General features: G+C 40.8%; 1 protein-coding gene across 1 annotated transcript; it reads right to left on the bottom strand.

Annotated features, from left to right (window-relative positions):
* Window positions 1–418: 418 nt before the first annotated feature.
* On the bottom strand, window positions 419–16028 carry LOC128968290 (pulmonary surfactant-associated protein A-like). Its single transcript, XM_054382702.1, has 5 exons — window positions 16002–16028; window positions 3875–4012; window positions 2891–2897; window positions 1519–1596; window positions 419–795 (listed from the first exon to the last, which is right to left on the bottom strand). Exons 1-5 carry the CDS (start codon window positions 16026–16028, stop codon window positions 419–421), a joined length of 627 nt encoding a protein of 208 aa, XP_054238677.1.
* Between the last annotated feature and the right edge of the window lie 1456 nt (window positions 16029–17484).

Raw genomic sequence — 17484 nt, 5'->3', positions numbered from 1 at the left:
GGAGTGTCTGTATAGGTAGGTTTTGTGAGGGGAAATTTAAAATGGGATCAAAATGCACACAGCTTACAGGTCTGTGGGTAAAGGTCTGCTGGAAGATCTTGTGGCTGCAGGTTACTTTAGATATGTGCCCAAGAAATCTACCTTTTGCTCTTGTAAGTAGTGAGCAGGCCAACAGAGCAGAAGGAACCCATGGGCAGGTGTATCAAGAAACTGTGGGGAATGAATAAAAGAACAGACAGGCCACTACTTTTGATAAGTAATTTCCTCTTTATGGCTAGAGTTTAAAAGAGAAGTCAGACTGGGAAAGTGATTTTTATTTTTGATGTTGCGTTATCTGAGTTTACTAGCTACAAATGAAGAGACCAGGGATAAGTGAGCATATTCCAGGAAGGCTGCTGGAGTACAGCATGGGGAAGCACTAAAACTGACAGACAATGAGGCGATTCTGGTTGCATCTTTTGTCATTCCAAGTGCCATCAGTGTACATTTCCACGCATTCCTCTTCCCCTTTGCCAGAAGGTTCCTTTGAATGCCAGTTAGTATATCTCAGTTTTGTACCATCCAGGAACTGGAATTTACTTGGAATTAGAGATTCCTTTATCCCCAGGTAGGCATAGGTATTATAACTTTTCACAAAGTACAGAATGGCATCATTCTCACTTGGGTTTGTTGGAGTGGCAATAGACCCTCCAGCCTCTTGGCACGTTTTCAGTGTAGCATGGAAATCAGCTTTTTTCCCATTGGTAGCAAATATTTTTCCTCCTGATGTTGTTATCATCTTTCCCAAGTGGAGAACTGCAATATGAGATGAAAGCCATTAATCTTTTGTTCATTGTTTTGTGGTCGTTTTAATGACAATTTTAATTCCTACTATTTTCCTTTATAATTTTAGACTAAACTCAGGAAAAGGTGAAGGAGAGGAAAACTTGAAATCAAAGATTAAAAGAAAAGACAACTCTTCAAAGTCAGAAGATATCTGAAAAGATGAGGGAGGAAAGGGACAGAATATATAAAATGGGTTCAGAATGAGGATGAAAGAGTTTAGGGAAGGAAATGAGGAATTCTACATTTAGAAAAAGTTTGGGGTTTTTTTTGAGACTCTGTATAAGCTCTCAGAGGTGATTTGTAGCGTACAAGGGTATATGCTAGTCCTTGAGTGAATAGAATCTTATGATCTGCTCATTATTGTTTTGATGTGCTTTTAGTGCTCAGTTAATTTGTCTGTTAAGAGCATGAGGTGCCAATGGAGCAGAGATTTCAATGTGATGAATTTCTGCTTTGCAGTCAAACTTCAGAGCTGTTACCTATATTTCTTTAACTAGTTAGGAAAAACTAATTCCCTTCCTGCCCCACACTGCATTTGAGTTGTCACACTTCTACCTACCTGTGAATGCAATTTAAATGGAATGCAGTAAAACTCCAGAAGATTCTGCCTTTTTCCTAAGGAGGTATTTTCCTGCTCACCTTGCTTATGCCCACTAATCCAGCTACAGCAGAAAGTAAAAGCAGCTAAATTACCTCCTTCGAGCCTGGAAATCCGATGTTCTAATTGACGAATAGTGTTTTCCTTTGCATTACCAGCCAGTGGTAGGAAACCTATGAACAAAACCAACTATTATGTACTTGGTGTTACAGTTCGACTCTTGGCTTTCAAGATAAAGCAGAGGTAATAATGTAAAATTAATAGAAACTTAAAATGTTTGACCTATTTTACTTTGCCCTTTTTTTAAATAGGGGCTGTTTTCACACGTCCTTAGGAAGGACAGGGAATACATTCCTGGAAACTACCTCCAGAACAGTGATGTTTATGGAAAGCTTGAATTAGTAAACTGAGTTAATCTTCACTCTGAGCCTGTCCAGGCAAAGTACTAGCATTTCTGCAGTAGGTTCATTTGATTGCCTGCAGCTCCAACCTAACACTTCAAAATAAGTGTCTTGTACTCTGTATTACAGAAAATAAATTTCTCTGTGAATTGAACCATTGGATTATTAGGTAGGAGACATCTGAGCATCTTACTTTGTACATGATTATACAGATTATAGAAGACAGCACTGAGTTGACAAAGCATAACAATAGAACACAATGGTACATCTAGATAAAAATGGAGATGATAACTGCATGTACCTGGTATAAATTTGCTATATGTCTCTTCAAGAAAGCGAGAGAAACTGGGCAGTGGAGGAATTGCTGCAGGTTTACCTTGAGTACAGCAGGGAAGCAGGAAGAAAGCTGCTCCTAAGATTTTGTGGAACAGTGAAGACAGCATTATTTAAAGCCAGCTGTAAATCAGATTGCTTTACTGTCCAGTGTGAAGTCCTGTATTAAAAAAAAAAAAAAACACTTTCAGAATTTTGCTGCGTTTGAGCTTATGTACCTTGATTTTTGCCTTCAGACATATGAATTTCACTGATGTACTTGCAAAGTTTGGTTATTTCAAATAATTAATTTAAACTTTTACCACAAGACTCAGTCTGCTAACATACAAGAGTCTACAGAGCAAACAAACCAAAACTATTCCCTTCAAAGTTCTTTTTACAGCAGATGCCATTATATGTCATTTTGTCTATGGAAAAAAAGTGTAGTTTGTCTTAATTTTGTAAGGCAGCAATAGCCATATCTGCTTTAATAAGAGAAAGCTAGGTTAAGATAAACCGGAACATGTCTTTATCAATTGGCTTAAGAGCAAAACAATTGTTAATGCTTATTCTTCCATTATTGCATCCGTCTTTAAAGTATCTTCATCTCAGGTGACATCCTCTGTAAATGTAGCTGAAAGGTTTAATACAAATGCTGAGACACAGAAGAGGATCTAAAATGGCAAGTTTTGTGGTACAGTTATATAGGATTCAATATAATCTAAACAAGCCTTTTTAAAGGTGTTGAACTTACCTAGAAGCTGCAATGTGAAATAAGAAAGACTCATTAAATGGTCTGCTTTATAAGGCATGTAACTTGAGATTGATCTCAGTACCTACAGGATGTAATATGAGAGGAATTTGCATATGAATAGAAATATAATGACCTTTACCTTGAATCATAGGGGTTGCTTTCTTTGAGGTAAACACTTAGAATATAAGGAAAATATTTGAAGGTACTTCCTTGATTTGTAAAAACCCTTTTACATGTTTAAGAAAAAAAGAAAGGCTTAGAGCAGAACAAAGCAATTTCTCAATACATATTTGAAATACCTAATGTTTTCACAGGACAGCTGTGTAAATGTTGAATTGTAAATGTCACTGAAGATAAGCCAAAACAAGTTCACTTGAAATATAATATGCACCAGGAACACAATCATTTTCATTTCAGACTGATGACTTATAGGTGTTAATTGCTGAAGTCCTGTAACTAAATCATCTCATAATGGTAACATCAAACCCAGAAGACAATGGTACATTTGTGATGTGCGTAGTGGTAACATCCACAGAAGTAGGTACTTACACAAACTTCCCCCTGGAATATTCTATATCATAAATAATAGTTTTATCCAATAGAACAATGACCTTTTCGTGAAGGAAAAAGCTGCTTTAAACCAGCCCAGTAAGTACAGAGGCTTCAACGTGTGGAGCATCAAAAGCATTGCCATGCATTTTTGAATTATTTTCTGCTGAGGGTTGTTTCTATCTAGTAGAGAGTTTTATCAAAGGAGTTTGATTTTCTGCTCCAGTTCAAACAAATAGGATGCAGTCACATCAACGTTGTGGTGTCAGGCCAGCATCCTGGTGTTGCAGCAGGGCTAACAGCCAAGTCAGTTGAGCGATATGTGCTTTTTAGATTAGATGGGAAACATGAGCAATATCCATATTAGTCTAAGATGCTACTGGGTGTGAGCAAGCCTATATCATCTCTACAGGCATTCTGCACTTTCAGACTTACCTCAATAACTGATGTAGAGCCCTTTGTCACTGGTGTTCTGCCCACAGAAGAATGAGTAATTCTTGCAGCATTGTTTATTGAGAGCCCTAGAAAAGGCACCAGTCCTGTGAAAAATAAATAAGCGGTACCCAGCTGTACCTACCTTGACAAAAGAGAGCCGTTTTAAATTTGCATGAGTAATCTTTGTTTAAAGTGTCTTGCTAGATACCAAGCTTTTTAGCTTTTGAGTGTTTGACTTAATGGTTTTAACATTCTTTTGACTGAGGTTTTCTAATTGTTTTACGGAGGAAAAAAAACAAAACCAAACAGAGAACATAGGACAAGCCATTACCTGGAGTCCAGATGAGCCCCAGAAAAGGTCATTAGCAGAACCTAGGCCTTTGCATCTGTGTTGAGAACAGCTTTAGCACTTCAGCTGCATTTGGAAGAAAGCACAGGTTAGGCAAATATGACAAGAGGATAAGGTTTGGCCTCCAGTAAGTGGATTTCACAGGCTGACCAATGGTGTGGGAAACCTGCAGAGAGACGGAAGTTTTCTGGTGTAATAGACTCCTGAGAAGAGCTGATGTAGATCTGATAAATTCTAAATTGTGTCGGTGTGAGCTGAAATTCCCCCCCCACCAACAATAACCAGGCTAGCTCAGTCTGGAAGCAAATGAAAAGCTGTATTTACAAGCAGAGTCTAAAATCTACAATGAAATGCAATGAATATATACAAATATACAAAATTCACGACATTCACAAATATATACAATCAACAGAAAAAGCACAATTGATCTCCCTTTGCTTCCCCCCAAGGGGACCCTCCCAAAGGGGCCTCTCTCTCCCAGGAGCTTCCCCCCCAGACCCCCCTGGACAGAGAAGCAGAGTTAGTTAAGCAGAAAGTTGTTAACTTAGCTGCCAAGGTCAGTGTGTTATCTTCAGCCAGAAGAGAAGAAGAAACAGCAGCCAGACAGCCCAGCAACTGCCCCCACTGCCGAACGCAGAATGTGCAGAATGCCTACTTTGTTTTGGGTAATAGTTCTTAAACATTTCTATCTATCCAATGGAAGTGTTTAGAACAATCGTTATTTTGCTTTCTTACACCCGATAGTGACTTATTTACATTCTTTCACTTTCTCTGTTCTGAACTTTGCAAGGAAAAATTAAAAAGACAGTTTCAAACCATCACAGTCCACCCCTTCTAAACAATTCCATTGGCTGCTGCTATCATTTATCTAATCTAAAATAATATCTACAACAATAGGTGAATAAAGACCATAGTCCATTCCGGCTATCTCAGATGTAGATGATTCAAAAGAGTCAAATCACAGGAAAAAACAGTAAACAGCTTGTTTCCTTGCAGATGGAGCGAAGGAAGGAACAGGGACTCTCAGGTGACTCAGGGCTCTCAGGGTTCGTGCACCGTAGATCTCATGGACTCTCCTCTTGGGCGCGATGCTGTATCTGCGCAACACTCTGAATTTAACCTCTCTCAGCCAAAGTTAGATTTCTTTGTGGAATACACTGAATTTCACTGTTTTCTTGCATCACCCAATAGGTGTGACCAGGACCTTCAGCAGAAACCACCCCTCGGACAGGTTTGGCCTCTCCTGAAGGAGAAAATACCCAAACTGTTTTGCCTTAACAGATTCTTTTCTCTGATAACAGGAACTCTATCACCTTCTTCCTTTCGCAACAAATCTGATTGGGCAGGTCCAGCTCGATTCACTGAACCTCTACTATTCACCAACCAGGTTGCTTGTGCTAAATGTTTCTCCCAGTTTTTCAAAGATCCACCCCCCATGGCTTTGAGAGTGGTTTTCAGCAAACCGTTGTAGCGTTCGATCTTCCCTGCAGCTGGTGCATAGTAGGGAATGTGGAATATCCACTCGATGCCGTGCTCTTTGGCCCAGTTTTTTTACAAGATTGCTCTTGAAATGAGTTCCGTTGTCTGACTCAATCCTCTCTGGAGTTCCATGTCTCCACAGGATTTGTCTCTCCAGGCCAAGAATGGTGTTACGTGCAGTTGCATGAGGAACTGGATAAGTTTCCAGCCATCCAGTGCTTGCCTCTACCATAGTCAGCACATACTGCTTACCAGATGGAGAACGAGGTAGAGAGATGTAGTCAATCTGCCAGGCTTCACCATACTTGTACTTGGACCATCGGTCACCGTACCACAAGGGCTTGATCCGCTTTGCCTGCTTAATAGCAGCACAAATGTCACAGTCATGGATGACTTGTGTGATAGCATCCATGGAAATGTCAATGGATCTGTCACGAGCCCATCGGTAGGTTGCATCTCTGCCTTGATGTCCTGACGAGTCATGGGCCCACCGAGCTAAGAACAGCTCACCTTGGTGTTTCCAGTTAAGATCAGGATCAGGATCAGAGTTTGTGTCCACTTGGGAAACTCTTGCAGCTAGATCTGCCTGATGGTTGTGTTGTTGTTCCTCAGTAGCTTTGCTCTTAGGAATGTGAGCATCGTTGTGTCTCACTTTCACTGGGATTCTCTCAATGCGAGCAGCAATGTCTTGCCACAGATCTGCAGCCCAGATTGGCTTTCCTTTCCTCTGCCAGCCATTCTTTTTCCAGTCTTTCAGCCAACCCCACAAGGCATTGGCTACCATCCATGAGTCGGTGTAGAGATAAAGCTTTGGCCATCTCTCACGTTCAGCTATGTTAAGAGCTAGCTGGACAGCTTTTACCTCTGCAAATTGACTGGATTCTCCTTCTCCATCTCTCGCTTCTGCAACTCTACGCGTTGGACTCCACACTGCAGATTTCCATCTCCGCTTGTTCCCAACCAAACGACAGGAACCGTCTGTGAACAAAGCATATCTCTTTTCATCATCAGACAGATCACTGTAAGGAGGAGCTTCCTCAGCACGAGTTACTTTCTCCTCTGGAGGTTTAGCACAGCTTGTGCCTTCTGGCCAGTTTGTGATCACCTCCACCAAACCAGGCCTTTCGAGATTTCCCATTCGAGCTCTCTGTGTTATCAGAGCCATCCACTTAGACCAGGTAGCATCTGTTGCATGATGTGGTGAAGAACCTTTGCCCTTGAACATCCAATTCAGAACTGGCAATCTAGGAGCTAGAAGAAGTTGTGACTCAGTTCCGATCACTTCAGAAGCAGCTTTCACTCCTTCATAAGCAGCTAAAATCTCTTTCTCTGTTGGAGTGTAGTTTGCCTCTGAGCCTCTGTAGCCACGACCCCAGAAACCAAGAGGACGTCCTCGTGTCTCCCCTGGAGCTCTTTGCCATAAGCACCAGGTTGGACCATTGTCACTCGCGGCCGTGTACAGAATGTTCTTAATGTCTGGACCAGTTCGGACAGGTCCCAGACCCATCGCTTGGACTACCTCTCGCTTGATCTGGTCAAAGGCTGCTTGTTGCTCAGGACCCCATTGGAAACTGTTTCTCTTTCGAGTCACATCATATAGAGGTTTCACAATCTGACTGTATCCAGGAATGTGCAGTCTCCAAAATCCCACTATGCCTAAGAAACGCAGAGTTTCTTTCTTGTTGATGGGATTTGCCATGGTGGAGACTCTGTTTATCACATCCATTGGGATGTGACGGCGACCGTCTTGCCACCGCACTCCCAGAAACTGGATTTCTCTGGCAGGTCCTTTCACCTTGTCTCGCTTGATAGCGAAACCAGCTTGCAAGAGAATGTCAAGGATTTTGTTACCTTTCTCGAAGACTTCTTCAGCAGTCTCACCCCAGACGATGATGTCATCGATGAACTGAATGTGTTCTGGAGCTCCACCTTTCTCCAAAGCATCATGGATCACTGCATGGCAGATGGTTGAACTGTGAATCCACCCCTGGGGCAAACGATTGAATGTGTACTGAATGCCTCTCCAGGTGAAAGCAAACTGAGGCCTGCATTCCTCTGCTATGGGAATAGAGAAGAAAGCATTAGCAATGTCTATGGTAGCATACCATTTGGCCTGCTTGGATTCCAGCTCATATTGGAGTTCCATCATGTCTGGCACAGCTGCACTCATGGGTGGAGTTACTTCATTCAAGGCACGGAAATCAACTGTCAGACGCCACTCTCCATTCTGCTTTCTCACAGGCCAAATTGGACTGTTGAAAGGTGAATGAGTTTTGCTGATGACCTTCTGACTCTCCAACTGACGAATCAAGTTTTGAATGGACACCAAAGAGTCACGGTTGGTTCTGTATTGTCTGTGATGCACAGTTTGAGAAGCAACCGGCAGCTTTACATCCTCTATCTCATGTTGTCCCACAACTGCAGATTCATCTGAAAGCTCAGGTCTGATAGACAACTTCAATTTTCCTCCATCAATTTCTACAGTTGCTATTCCAAAAGCCCATTTGTAACCCTTAGGGTCTTTAAAACGCCCTTCTCTCAGAAAGTCAATTCCCAAAATACAAGGTGCATTAGGACCTGTTACAATAGTATGTTTCTTCCACTGCTTCCCAGTTAAACTTATGTCAACCTCTATCTTAAACAACTCTTGAGATCCACCAGTGACTCCCTGAATAGTTATAGATTCTCCCCCTTGATAATTTGATGGTATTATGGTGCACTGAGCTCCTGTGTCAACCAAGGCCCTGTACTTCTGAAATTTTGAAGTGCCAGGCCACCGGATGTACACATCCCAATAGATTCTGTTATCTCCATTGTCCCTTACCTCCCCCTGGCGGAAGGCAGGGCACCCCTAATGGTGGGGATTACCTCCACATGTACAGCCGGCACAATGTCCAGCACCAGAATTAGGATCACTGTTGGAGCTATCAGAGTTGTTCTGGGAAACTGAGGAAGCGACAGCTACCCTCCTGGTATTGCTACCTCGGGATCTGCCCCTCTGCAGCTCCCGTAACCTCTTGAAAAGATCAGAAGTTGGTTGACCATCCCATCTGTTCATGTTCTCACCAAACTGATCACGCAGAGTTATCCAGATACTGCCACGTGATTGCCTCTGCTGTCTGTTTTGGTTTGACCTATTCTGGAATTGCCTTCTTGGAGCACGTCTGTTTCTGACAGCTGAAACTTGTATCCATCTGGAGGAAGAGGAATTAGAATCATCCCCCTTCATCAAGTTGGATATGGAGGTTTTAAGTTCCTCCTTCAGCTCTTTCATGCAATTCTTCATTTCTCCAGATAAAGTTTCAATGGCTGAAACCAAAGAAGTACGTGCAAGACTATCCTCCAACTGCCTCATTTGGTCAGTGAAATGGCCAACAGTGGGAGGCACTCCACCATAATTTCTTGCCACAATCCTGCTTGCCAGAATAGTAGCATAATTAGGAGGAGCAAGCTTAATGAGCTTTTTGGCAAGGCCTGTTCCAACAGGAATTTCATCAGGATTCAGTCTTATGATCTCCATACATTACTTCTCTCACAGCAAACTCTCTCAGACGCTTGATTCCCTCAGCTATTGTGGTCCAAGGCTTAGGGTTCCATGGTAAATCATCTCTGCTGGGGTAACTCAGCGAGACTGCCAGTAGGAGGCGTGCCCACAGAGAAACTTTACCAATGCACTTGCCTAGGTGCCTGTCTATGCCTGTATCCTTTGAGAGCATCCCCAACTGAGAGGCCGACTTGTCACCTACCACCAATGCTGGGGCTCCCATATCAAAACACCTGGCTAGCCAAGACAGGACTGGCTCATTATCTCCTCTGATGTAATCCTTCCTCACATGTCTAATTTCCTGTCTGGGTGCATTAGCTGACTGTATGTCATCCTCATCATCATCATCATCCTGAGGTCGCTGTCCCCATAATCCTATTTTAATCCTCCGTTGAATTTCTTTGAGTTCAGAGGCACTACCAGCAGTTGCTAATCTACCAGGGTCTACATCCTGACCTACATCTCCATCATCCATGTGGGGTCTCAAGAGGTCTACCAGAGTTTTAAGGCTAACCCTCTCTTCCTCATCAGAAGGATCTTTCTTAACAGAGGGACCCTGAGTAGAAGGACCCTCATCTCCATCTGCACCATCTCCTGCAGCATCTGCATCTCCTTTACGCTTTCTGGTTACAGTGGCCACCAAATTTACTGGCTTGGTTTTCACATTCACAGCAGAGTTGGAAGAGCAAGTAGCCTTATGTCTTTCTTGACACAGTGCTATCAGCAGCCATATGATTATTCCAAGAAGCAACAAAATTAAGGCAAGCACAAGATATCTAGGGTACCACTGGTTCCAAAGACCCTCTGTAGTTGTAAGAGGAGTAACAAACTCATATGTGTCTGCTAGCGCATCCATAGTTGAGTTACCATAGCTTCTAAGCCCAATAAGACCACAACAGAATTCACCAACATTCAGTAACTTGTTCTTAACCCAAAGAAACGACTTATATGCCACATATCTCACAATCTTGTCTATCATGCAAGAAATGGCCCATCTGTAGACAATTGCACCGATAATAGATGAAATAGAATGACTCAGAATCCAAAACAGCTTCATTTTGCTTCCTAATCTGAGCAGAAATAAATCACAAGCAATCGAGCCCCACGTTGGGCGCCAAAAATAAAAAGTGTGTCGGTGTGAGCTGAAATTCCCCCCCCCCCCCAACAATAACCAGGCTAGCTCAGTCTGGAAACAAATGAAAAGCTGTATTTACAAGCAGAGTCTAAAATCTACAATGAAATGCAATGAATATGTACAAATATACAAAATTCACAACATTCACAAATATATACAATCAACAGAAAAAGCACAATTGATCTCCCTTTGCTTCCCCCCAAGGGGACCCTCCCAAAGGGGCCTCCCTCTCCCAGGAGCTTCCCCCCCAGACCCCCCTGGACAGAGAAGCAGAGTTAGTTAAGCAGAAAGTTGTTAACTTAGCTGCCAAGGTCAGTGTGTTATCTTCAGCCAGAAGAGAAGAAGAAACAGCAGCCAGACAGCCCAGCAACTGCCCCCACTGCCGAACGCAGAATGTGCCGAATGCCTACTTTGTTTTGGGTAATAGTTCTTAAACATTTCTATCTATCCAATGGAAGTGTTTAGAACAATCGTTATTTTGCTTTCTTACACCCAATAGTGACTTATTTACATTCTTTCACTTTCTCTGTTCTGAACTTTGCAAGGAAAAATTAAAAAGACAGTTTCAAACCATCACATAAATCTTGTTTCTTTTGATTTTTATCAGCACACTGATAAGATAGAGCAAGCAAAGAGATATTTTGAACTACCTACATTATAATACGCTTGTTTGACTGCCCAACAAAATATACTATGCAACTATCATAACTTGTAAATTATTTTCTGATCTTGCTTTGAACTGCATATGACAGAAGCTCAGGAAGATTCAAAGACACAGATCTGACAAACAATCTCTGAGTATTGGAGCAACTTTTCTTCTATTCCCACACCTGTCATTCAGAAGTTTTTTTTATAGTTTCACTGGTAGTGAAGAAAATCAAGGATATTTTAAGAGTAGATTGTGTTGCATGATGGAGGTGGGCAAATGCAATACCTGCTAAGGACAAACACTTTCTTAATTGCTTCAAGAAATTCAAATACCAGAACTGATTTTCAGTTTAGGTGTTTGTTCCTTCCATGAGCCTCTTGTCCTTTTCTTTGTAATCTTAGCTTCCTGAAAGTTTATTTTTCTTTCATAATGCTAGTCACACCCTGGATAACCTTAAAGAATCTTTTCTAATTCTCTCCGTTTGTACTTAACTGGCCCCAACCCACTTATATTTTCCCTTTATATTGATTTTTGTGTTGTTCTGCAGCTGTTTCCATCCTGTCTTGCTATCATCTTGTCCTGTGCTTTCTGGATTTCCTTTTTTCTTTCAAATCATTGTCAGACTGTCCCCAGCAGCTCCATTGTGCCTAGGAATATCAGGAAAAGCACAGAGAACATTGGACTTAGTTTCTCTCTTTCTCAGAGAAGGGATTAAGCTTTTTTTGCTGAACTTGAAAAACAGGGAGCAATGAATTCAGCCAGACATGAACACCAGGGATGGGAAACTTCATAATGGCTCTGTTTTTTAAAATTATGAGAGCATTTTAGAGCAAAAGGTCTTATTTTTACCTGTAGACAGTGTGATTAGTGCTCGCAAATGTTACTGACATCTTGCTCCCCTGACAGCCTGTTTGAAGGATTGAACTGGAGGTCACCAAATGTCTCTGATATGTTACTTGGGGCAGCTTAGCTGAAAAACACACACAAAAAAATGGAATTTTGTGTTTATAACAAATACAAGGCAAGACTACCTCATTTCTTTGGCAAATGCTGATAGCAAAATAACATTCTAGTGGGAGAGAGAAAAAAAACTTAATTTTTATGAAAAGATGGAACTATTATTCCATACATTGTGCAGTTGTCATCCATTATCTGCATAAGGTTGCATTGGTCACTACCATAATTACCATTGCTGCAGCCTCCTAAAGTGTTAAGGTATCCTTGCTGTACAGTTCCTTTGGGCTGCTGAGCGATCAGGGCAAAGATGGGTGAAAGTTTCACTTACCATCACTTGCTTGCCGTGCTTGAGCCAAATTCTGTCAAACTCTAATTTCGTAACAGAGACTTCAAATCAAACTCAAGTGCCTTCATTTTTCAAATGTGCTACTCTAATTTCCAAGCATCCTGTACTGACTGTGCTTTAAACTCCAGTATGTTTGCATGGCTGTAGGTTAAAATGAGTTTATAACAGTGCAATCTGACACTCTCTAAGGTCCAAACAAATGTCTTTTATACTATTACACAATGCTCACAAGAACATTGTTTTCCTCTGGTTCATAGGAGTGGTAATAGGTCCATTAGTCATTCGACCACTTAGTGTGGTTTCAAAACCAGCTAACAAATTTCCTGGTGGCTTATTGTTCTTCTGGACCAAAGGTGCAAACAAATATAAAACATCTGGTTAATCTTTACCCTACTTTGTATTTGCAGCACTACTATAATATTGTGGAAGCAAGCACTGGTATTTTTCTATCATGTATTCTGTTCTGTGGAAAAGAACAGTGGAATGATGTAATTATTCTTTTACTAAATTGGTCTCAAAATTTAAAAGGTAAAGAAAGCACTTATCACAATTTGTACAAGATGAGCCAGCCCTGCCTTGAGCTTAGTTTTCCTAGGGTCTTTGGAGCTTGTTTTTTTTAAAATCAAATATCCACAGAAATCAGAAAGCCACAGAAAACCAGCTATTTTCAGTAATCTAAGGTCACTTTCTTTACATGTGGTAAGAACTGATGGGGACGGGTTTTCTGACAGCTCAAAATTTTTAATCTTACTTCTAAGCTAAAATATCTAGTACAGTATAGAGTTATAAAAGAGGATATCACTCTAGACCAGAGAGAATTATCCCTGAAATGAATATCCAGCATTTCTTATGGCCAGACAAAACTCTCACTGTTAAATATACTTGCTTTATGTGATATGCAATATATTTGCTTCACAAAGGACTGATTTTTATGGTGACTGTTTAAGTTGTAGATCTTAATTTTCAAAATCTGCATTTATGACATTTGAGAAGTGACTAAGTTATTTTTGGAAATAAAGATCTTATTGTTAGGTTGCTTTTTCTGAAGCAAATTATTATAAACTATCTAAAAAGGACTAACTTGGGTTTTTCCTGGTCATTATGTGGTGAGAATTTTTGCTCACTGCAAGTGTAAAGTTTGTGTATAAAAATTACTTATCCTAGAATAACAGAACAAAGAAATAACCTATTAAGTTTCTTCTTGTTCCTGACCTCCTTGTCCATTTAAAAAAAAAGTAATTCCATTAATACATAAATGCAGAATTTGGATCTTTCCCAAAGACTGAAATGCTTATAAATTCTTTTTTAAAAAAACTTGAGGGCTTAAAATTGATAGGGTTATACACATACCAAAAAAACCCACAACCTTCTAAAAAGAAAATAACTATTCCTGCATAGTCTTCTGTTGTTCATCTGTGCAAGTGCAAAAGATAATCCAATAACACTCAACTAAGTGTGTACCTTCACCAGGATTTTAATTATCATTTATGAATCTCATAAGATACAAAGGCATTTTGAGCACATTCATAGAATATTGCTTTTATTAGGGAATTTTATTTCTTCATGTATGAAGAAGCTAGGAGATAAAAGTCCATGTCAAAGAACACGGATACAGGGTGTGGTTTTTTTCATAAAGGTAGGAAGCTGGTAGATGTCCCCTTGAAACCTTCAGTTTGGTACATGAGGCATAGTCAAGATTTTGGACATAGAACAGGGTGGGCTGCTTCAGATTGGTATAAGGGGAAGACTAGAGCATAGTAAGTGAAGAGCTGTGTGATGGTTGGAAACTGTCTCTTTAATTTTTCTTCTCGGAGTTCAAGCAGAGAAAGCTAAAGAATGAAAGTAAGTCACTATTGGGTGTAAGAAAGCAAAATAATGATTGTTCTAAACACTTCCATTGGATAGATAGAAATGTTTAAGAACCACTACTCAAAACGAGTAGGGACAGTCGGGGTGGGGAGTTCACTTCCTTGCTGGGCTGTCTGGCTGCTGCTGCTTCTCTTCTGGTTGAAGATAACACACTGACCTTGGCAAGCTAAGTTAACAGCCTCTTTGCTTTTAGCTAACTCTGCTTTCTGCCAGGGGGGTCTGGAGGAGGAGGCCCCTTGGGAAAGTCCCATTTGGGGGGAAGCAAAGGGAGCTTGGTTGTGCTTTTCTGTGAATTGTATATATTTGTAAATGTTGTGAATTGTGTATATTTGTACATATTCATTGCATTTCATCATAGATTGTAGATTTGCTTGTAAATACAGCTTTCATTCGCTTCCAGACTGAGCTAGCCTGGTTATTGTTGGTGTGGGGGGAATTTCAAGCTCACACTGACACATTTTTATTTTTGGAGATGATTCGAAAGTGTGATGTTATAGGGAGATGTTTTATGAAAATAACTGAGGTCTTTTTTCAGTTACCTGAAATGTTACAGAACTCAGTGTGAACCATAGAGGGGAAAGTGCTGCCTAGCAGTTCTTTGATTCCCGTATTTTAAAGCAGCATGTGTGTGTTTTGGTTTTATTTTTTTCCTAATTAGGCTTAAGCAAAAAGAAATTGGACTCTGAGACCTAGTCTAGATGCTTTGCTTATTGATGTAATTTAAATTAGCTTTTGAGTGAAAAAAAGGCTTTCCTCAATTGAATAAAAAGCACTCAAGTGTCTGAAAGTGCTATTCTGTTAATTCATTTGTAAGATTTTGCATGTTAAGAATTACAACAAGATAGTTGTATAGTCATTTTGTAAACACAAATATGGTAGAAATTGTTGGTGAACTAAAGGAATAGCATACTCCAAACCTAGCTGGAGGATCTACAAAACTAATGTGAATTTAGAGTCATAGAATTATTTTGGTTGAAAATGATTGACCACTGTCTAACTCTGCCAAGTCCGGTGGTAAACCGTGTCCCTCAGCATCACATTCCTTCATCTTTTAATCACCTCCAGGGATGGGGATTCAGCCATCTCCCTGGGGAGCCCATTCCAGTGTTTGAGAACCCTTTTAGTGAATAAGTTTCCTGTAATAGCCAATATAATTCTCCCCTGGTGCAACTTGAGGCCATTTCCTCTTGTCCTATCACTGGTTACTAGTGAGAAGAGATCAACACCCACCTATCTACTTGCTGTGACCCAAGTGCAGGACTGGCTACTTGGCCTTATTAAATCTCATAGAGTTTGGCCTTGACCCATCAATCCAGCCTGTCCAGATCCCTTTGCAGAGCCTTCCTACCCTCTGCCATCATCTGCAGCCATGCTGAGGGTGCACTGACATTAGAGAACTGGCCTCTATACTGAGCCCTGGGGAACACCACTTGTCACTAGCCCCCAAGTGGAATTAACTCCATTACCTTACTTGGCACTGAGGTCAGACTGACAGGTCTGTAGTTCCGTGGGTCCTCCTTCTGCCCCTTCTTGTGTCGTGTTTGCCAGTCTGCAGTCAACAGAGACCTTCCTGGTTAGCCAGGACTGCTGGTAAATGATGGAAAGTGGCTTGGTGAGTGCTCCCACCAGTTGTCTTGGTACCCTTGGGTGTATGTTCCATAGACTTGTGTGTATCTAAACAGTACAGCAGGTCATTAACCATTTCCTCTTGGATTATGGAGGCTTCATTCTGCTCCCCATCTTCCAGCAAACAACCGGGTTTAATACTACAGTTGAGGCAAAGGATATGTAGAAAGTACCTCATCTTCTTCCTTATCCTTGAGCATGATTCCCCCTGCACCCAGCAAAGGACAGAGAGTCTCCTTAGTCCTGTTTCTGTTGCTAATACAGTTCTAAAAGTATTTCTTATTGTCTTTAACACCTGAAGCCATATGAATTTCTAGGTGGGCTTTGGCCCAGGTAAAAAAATTTGTTAACAGATGATTTTTTTCCCCTCTCTCTTCAACATGAGGCCTAATTATGTCAGGCAATCATCCTTCTCTAATGAAGAATCTGTGTGGTTGAAAATTGCTAATAAAGTTTACTCATTAAAATACTAATAATTAAAACACAAGAGGTAGAGGTAGTTTTAATTACATTTTAACTTCTTTCTAGCTGATTTAGTGCAGCAGCTCAGAGCTAAGCCTAGGAAACTTAAAGCATTAGTTTAGCCTTATCTTTTCTCAAAGTACCCCAAGAATCAGAATTTTGTCATGATTTATTCCCTTCCCATTTGAAATTTTTGGCCAAAAATGGTATCATGGTCATAGGACTCAAAAGGAAGCTACTTTGTAGAAGAGGTTCCCACTTTGAAATCTATCAAACATGGTATTTGGTGTACTTTTCCCATTTCAAAATCACTGTCTGCTCTCAGATCAGCTGGAGTGCTGTATGCAATGCTGCTCTGCTGCCAAAAGTAACTCCTTACTTCCTTAATTTGAAAACACTAAAGCTTTCCTACTTGACAGGGCTTGAAATGGCCACATGAACAGATGTCCTCTCATCTTCAGTGCAAACTAGGGACAGAGGGAGCTCAGGGCCCAGAGTCAGGCCCAGGTTCCCATGGGCTCCCTGCAGAGAAGTAAATGTGGGGGAGGAGAGGATCAAGTAGAAGGGCTTATGTACGTATTTAAACTCCAGTGTTTCCTTTTTCACCCCCCAGGTGGTGTAAAAATTGTAATGGACAAGCCCAGGACTGCCTCACTGCAAGGTAAGTGTGTGAGATTTTGCTACTCACAGTAGTCTACTGAGCTCCCACTACTCACCAGCTACCCAAACTGAACAGAGGTGAAAATATTTTGTGAAACGATGCTTCTTGATCCTAGCAACTTTGAGTCATGGTCTGATTGTGTAGTTATTTGGCATGGCAGCAGCAGAGAAACAGCTTGTGTTTGTTTGAACTGATTGAACCTCCAGTCTTCCCTGATTCCACGAAAATAGTACATGGTTTTCATTGGTTTAGGAGAAGACAGCTGGCCTTCAATCACTACAAAAGCCATAGTTTTATGAGAGAATGTGATGTTTTTGCAAGAAAAATGTCTATATTCAGTACTTTATGTGCATATTTCTATGTCTGCATGGATCTAATGCAACATTTTTAGTAATGTTTTATACAGAGTAGCTTCTGAAACTAAGAAAATTATTGTAACTGATACTGTCAATATTTTTATAAATATTACATATAGTTGCATGCTTCAATGAGACACAATACAAGCCCTAGGTTGAAAGAGATGTATAAAACCT

The sequence above is a fragment of the Indicator indicator genome, chromosome 7, assembly GCF_027791375.1.
Source record: "Indicator indicator isolate 239-I01 chromosome 7, UM_Iind_1.1, whole genome shotgun sequence".
In the NCBI taxonomy this organism is placed as follows: Eukaryota; Metazoa; Chordata; class Aves; order Piciformes; family Indicatoridae; genus Indicator; species Indicator indicator.
Note: the sequence above shows the minus strand (reverse complement) of the source record. Positions and strands in the feature narration are given on the sequence as shown.

Bases quoted from the DNA above. Each gene is read 5' to 3' on its own strand.
- LOC128968290 (XM_054382702.1), bottom strand. From the start codon at position 16,028: ATGCTCAAGGATAAGGAAGAAGATGAG. The intron at 4,013-16,001 runs GTACTTTCTACA...TTGTCAAGGTAG, and splicing joins AGGATAAGGAAGAAGATGAG to GTACAGCTGGGTACCGCTTA. The intron at 796-1,518 runs GTAATTTAGCTG...CTCATATTGCAG, and splicing joins GATTTCCAGGCTCGAAGGAG to TTCTCCACTTGGGAAAGATG.